At 38.7% G+C, this 5,521-nt stretch overlaps 1 protein-coding gene across 1 annotated transcript; it reads right to left on the reverse strand.

The window, feature by feature from the left end:
* Positions 1-982: 982 nt before the first annotated feature.
* On the reverse strand, positions 983-2,051 carry LOC102609586 (cytochrome P450 71A1-like). Its single transcript, XM_052435696.1, has 3 exons — positions 1,853-2,051; positions 1,393-1,727; positions 983-1,228 (listed from the first exon to the last, which is right to left on the reverse strand). Exons 1-3 carry the CDS (start codon positions 2,049-2,051, stop codon positions 983-985), a joined length of 780 nt encoding a protein of 259 aa, XP_052291656.1.
* Positions 2,052-5,521: the final 3,470 nt, after the last annotated feature.

The raw sequence follows: 5,521 nt of genomic DNA on the forward strand, positions 1-5,521 counted from the left end.
TCTGCCTTACTCCGTGAACTAATTTTTGTTCTCTTTTCTTCTGCAATGCGAAATTGTAGTAATTTTTAAATAACAATTCGTATAAATAAAATAGGAATTAGAAAATAAATGAATGATCGACATACAGTCGCTTTCAAGCCACGATAATATAAAATAGGAATTAAAAAACAATTTTGACAGATAATCTCCCATCAACACCATTGATGTTATGATTATACATATTTACCGTTGCTGTCAACATTTAATCATAATTTTTATTTTCATAATATCAGCTTCATAATTATTTGTTCTTTGATTAGTTGTAATTAATCTCTGATCAACTTGATGGATATAACATTCTACAACCACGACCACTAGCACCGCTGGTAATTGTCAACTTCTCGTATTTCTATAAACCTTAATCGATTGATGGAATTTATAGAAAAAGATCAAACAGAGGACCAATATAATATAGAGAAGTGACAAAATTGATAATACCTTTCTCGTCAAGGAATCCATGAACATAGAATAAAATAAACAACACTGGTACAATTTTTCACAAGGGGGAAATTAAAAGAGCACAATCATGATTAGAGCATAACTACCATGGAAATTTTGCTACACATATCAAGATTAAGGGTAAGGTGAATAGAGTGTTGGCACAGGATGAAGAGGTAATTTCTTATGAACCACTAGCCCATTAACTTCAAACATGTTCAAATTCTCCTCAACTTTACCAAGAGGCAAATTCCAATCAAACCAGTACAAAAGGTTGGCGATCACATACTCAACTTCAACTAACGCAAATGACGTCCCTAGGTATCCTCTTCTTCCAGCACCAAAGGAGATGAATTCGAAGTCTTGGCTTTTACAATCCACCAGGCTATTTAAAAACTTGTCTGACAAGAAATCTTCTGGCCGGTCCCAACCTTGGGGATCCCTTTGAATTGCCCATGCATTTACAATCACTCTAGTTTTTGCAAGAATATTATAATCTCTCCATCTAACACTCTGTTATTTCTCGTGGAGCCAAAAGGGGAGTTGGTGGATGCAATCTCAGAGTTTCTTTGACGACACATTTCAAGTAGTCCATCTTCTCAATATCCTTCATGTCTATATTTAATTTCCCTTTTGCCACACTTCTAACCTCTTCCCGAGCTCTTTTCATACTAGTTGGATTTTTCACTAGCTCTGCCATTGCCCACTCTAGTGTTGTTGCAGTAGTATCAGTTCCTGCTACAAACATGTCCTGAGAATGTGAAACATGAAAAACCATTAGTATTGATCTGCACGTATGTGTATATGCAAGGGTACGCTTTTGCGTGCGTGAAGTGTGTAAAAGATGTAAAATATATATAGAGAGAGCTAATAATTATAATAATTAATACTAGCTAGTCAAGAGGAAGGTTAGACCAGAATAACTGCTTTAAGATTGTCCTGAGAGAGCTCTGCTCCAAGCATGCCATCCTTTCGAAGTTGGAGGAGTATATCCACGAAGTCTTTTTTATTAGATTGGTCATCATCATCATCACTTCCTGATGATGCCCTGTTCGTGTGCTCTTCAATCACCCGATCAAGCAAAGCGTCTATTGCTCTAGCAGTTGCGTTGAGACGACCAATGAGTCCCGAGAGAACGTCTAAACACCCCAAAAATAGAAACGTATCTCCTACACAAAAGGCAGCAAACTGCTCTTCCAGCCTTCTTAATAACTCACCAAACTTATTGCTCTGACCAGTATTTTCTTCTTCTGCATCAAATTCCTCCCAAGGACGTAGAGGGAAACTATATTACTGGAAGCAATAAGTAGCATCTCTAATAAATTAAGAGGACTTCCTTTATTAAAACATGAGAGGCGAATTTTAGTGATCAAACTTGAAACTTCACCATCTCTAACATGCTGAAATGATTGCACTCTTCTCACACTCAAGAGTTGAAGAACACAAATCTTCCGAACTTGTCTCCAGTACTCGCCGTAATTAGAGAACCCGATACCTTGGCATTCATATAGGAGGATGTTAGCAGGTGTGGTTTTGGGCCGGTTCGAGATCACAATATCATGAGTTTTAAACATTTCACATGTTGAAAAGTCATGCATGTGGTAATTTTTCAAAGAGCTACCAAACATTTGAAGAAAAAATGGAAAGTTGGCAAATTTGCCAAATAGACACCATTGACTATTGGCTTAGGTTAGGTGGAATAGTAAAGGGGTTGGTGCAATAGTGCCATTATTTTCCCTATAAATAGATGGCACTTCTTCCATTCTTTTGCATCCCAAAATTGTTAAGCTTATAAGTTTCTAAGCTTTTGAGAGAAGTGAGAGAAGTGTGTCTGAGGAATTTATCTTTCCTGCAGAGTGTGAGAGTACTGGGTATATTTGGGTTTCTGGGAAATGAGATTCATTACTCAAATATTGTACTCTATTAATTGTTAAATAAACAATTATTCTTTCTTGCCTCCGTAGTTGTAGGTTTAATTACCGAACCACGTAAATTCTTGTGTCCTTTATTTTTCTGTAATTATTTGGTGTGCTTGATTCCGCATTCCGCATAAATAAGTGGTATCAGAGCCGAAGGTTTGTACTTGGGGGGATAAGGTACTGTTCACGTATACGGTACTATTTTCGTATACGGTACTGTTCACATACGGTGGAGACAGCCATTTGTACTTGGGAGACAGTCTATTGTAAGTAGTGTGTATTTTTGCATGTCTAGGAAAGTTCTGTCAACAAAGGCGATAAGCGTCTAAGGATTCTAGTTTTTAATTGGGACCGAGTTCCCGTCCAGTTTTCTGGGACCTTCCCTGGTGCATTTATTCACGCAAAATTAACATCATAGAGACTGTTTTTCAAGTGAAAATAGTTCGTTGAAAAAATGGTAGAAGGTGAAACTTCCAGAATTGAGGAGAGATCTACCGAGACTATTTCAGGAGACACTTCAGGTGAAAGGCGAGATTTGTCAAATCACTATTCAGCACCTGTTATAGGAGGCCAGAAGATCGATGTTGAAACGTTTGATGGGAAAATCAACTTCGGCATGTGGAGGCGCAAAGTTATGGATGCCTTTATTCAAATCGATCTCGATGTTGTTCTGGAAAATAAAAGACACTTGTATGATGAAGAAATTTGGGATCGTATGAATGAAAAAGCATGTGCTCAGATCAGATCTTGTTTGACCAAGGAGGTGAAATACTTAGTGAAAGATGAGGAGTGTGCGGTGACTTTGTGGCGTACATTGGAGAAGAAGTACCTGGTGAAAAGTCCTGAAAATTGCCTTCATGCAATGAGCCAAGTATATGGTTTTCGAATGAAGTCTGGGGTGTCAATGCACAATTATGTCTCAAGATTTGAAAAGTTACTTGCTGATTTGAAGAATCTTGATGAAGATATTAAGGATGAAGTCAAGGCTATGATTCTATTACACTCACTACCAGAGGAATCTAGCCATTTTGTGATTACTTTGATATATGGGAAGAGTGTGATCGTCTTTAAAGATGTTTGCACAGTATTGACTAGCTTAGAGATTCAGAATAATGATAAAAATTCTGAACGAGCATCGTCTGAAGCTTTGGTAAGCAGAAATTGGGCGATGGAGAAACAGAAGAAGCGTGGTGGAAAGAATTCTCGATCCAAATCGAGAAGCAGAAATATAGCTCGAGATGAGTGTGCCTTTTGTCATGAAAAGGGCCATTGGAAGAAAGATTGTCCAAAGGCTCAAAAGAGAGATGGGAAGAAACCAGCAGCAGCAAACATGGCACGGAAAGATAAGGGCTCTGATTATTCACTAAGTATTACTCCTGCAGCATACGTGGCTAGTTTGAGCGAGTGGATACTTGATACTGGAGCAACCTATCATTTGTGTCCTATTAAGGAATGGTTTACAGATTTTCGTAATCTGGAATCCGGTGCAGTTGTGATGGGGAATGATCAACTTTGTCGCACAATGGGGATAGGAACAATTCGGCTCAAAATGTTTGATGGAATGGTTAGAGAACTCAAAGAGGTTAGATTTGTTCCAGCTTTAAAGAAAAATCAAATTTCTGTGGGTGCTTTGGAAGCTAAAGGCTACAAGGTTACCATTGAAGATGGTATAATGAAGTTTACACATGGGGCTATGGTGATTCTGCAAGGGGTTCGGCGTCACAATCTGTACTATTTGAAGGGAGGTACAACTAATGAAGCAAATGTTGTTGAGGCGCACGGTGACACCACCAAGCTATGGCATGTACGACTGAGACATGCTGGAGAGAAGTCTTTGCAAACTCTGATGAGGCATGGACTCTTAAAAGGTACCAAAACCTGTAAATTAAGTTTCTGTGAGCATTGTGTAGTAGGCAAGAAAACAAGGGTCAAGTTTGGTACAGCTAATCATGATACTCATGAGATCCTTGAATATATTCATAGTGATGTATGGGGACCAACCAAGACTGCATCAATTGGTGGAAGCCATTATTTTGTTATATTTGTTGATGATTTCTCTAGACGTGTGTGGGTGTACACCATGCGAGCAAAGGATAAGGTTCTAGAGATTTTCGTGAAATGGAAAAAATTGGTGGAGACTCAAACTGGCAGAAAGATCAAAGTATTACGATCTGATAATGGGGGTGAATATACTTCTGATCCATTCTTGCAAGTATGCCAGAACGAGGGTATTAAAAGATATTTCACGATGAGACATACTCCGCAACAGAACGGTGTGGCTGAGCGTATGAATCGTACTTTACTGGAGAAGGTACGGTGTATGTTATCTAATGCTGGTTTAGATAAAAAGTTTTGGGCTGAAGCTGTGAGCTACGCAAGTCACTTGGTAAACCGGTTGCCTTCTGCTGCAATTGGAGGTAAAACTCCTATGGAAATGTGGTCTGGAAAGTATGCACAAGACTATGATTCCCTTCGTATATTCGGGTGTCCAGCTTATTATCATGTCAAAGATGGTAAACTGGATCCTCGTGCTAGAAAAGCTATTTTTATGGGATTCAAAGGTGGAGCAAAGGGCTTCAAGCTTTGGGATCTCGAAGATAAAAAGTTTGTGTGTAGCAGAGATGTCACATTTGATGAAGCTTCAATGATGAAAGCTTCAAGTTCTCAGCAGGTGGAGAACAAGACCAAAGAGGTATTGCAGTGGGTGGAGTTTAATGCAACTCCATATGTACTAGTTAGTTCTGCATCAAAGAAGAGTTCAACTATGGAGGTGACACCTAGAGTTGGAGAAGAGGTTGTTTCTTCTGATGTCCCACAAAATGAAGAAACAATTGATGATGTAGATAATGATGATTTTATAGCAACAAGGAGGCCAATGAGAGAGATTTAAAGGAGGAAATCTATATGATTCAGCCTTGTGGTTTCAGAGTTGCTGGAAAGGAGAATCATGTGTGTAGGTTGATTAAATCTTTGTACGGACTGAAGCAATCTCCAAGGCAATGGTACAAAAGATTTGATCAATTTATACAAGGGCAGAAATTCACCAGAAGTGAACACGATCATTGTGTTTACTTTAGAAGACTACCAAATAGAGCTTTCATCTATTTGTTACTCTATGTCGATGA

The sequence above is a fragment of the Citrus sinensis genome, chromosome 3 (genome assembly GCF_022201045.2).
Source record: "Citrus sinensis cultivar Valencia sweet orange chromosome 3, DVS_A1.0, whole genome shotgun sequence".
Classification (NCBI taxonomy): domain Eukaryota; kingdom Viridiplantae; phylum Streptophyta; class Magnoliopsida; order Sapindales; family Rutaceae; genus Citrus; species Citrus sinensis.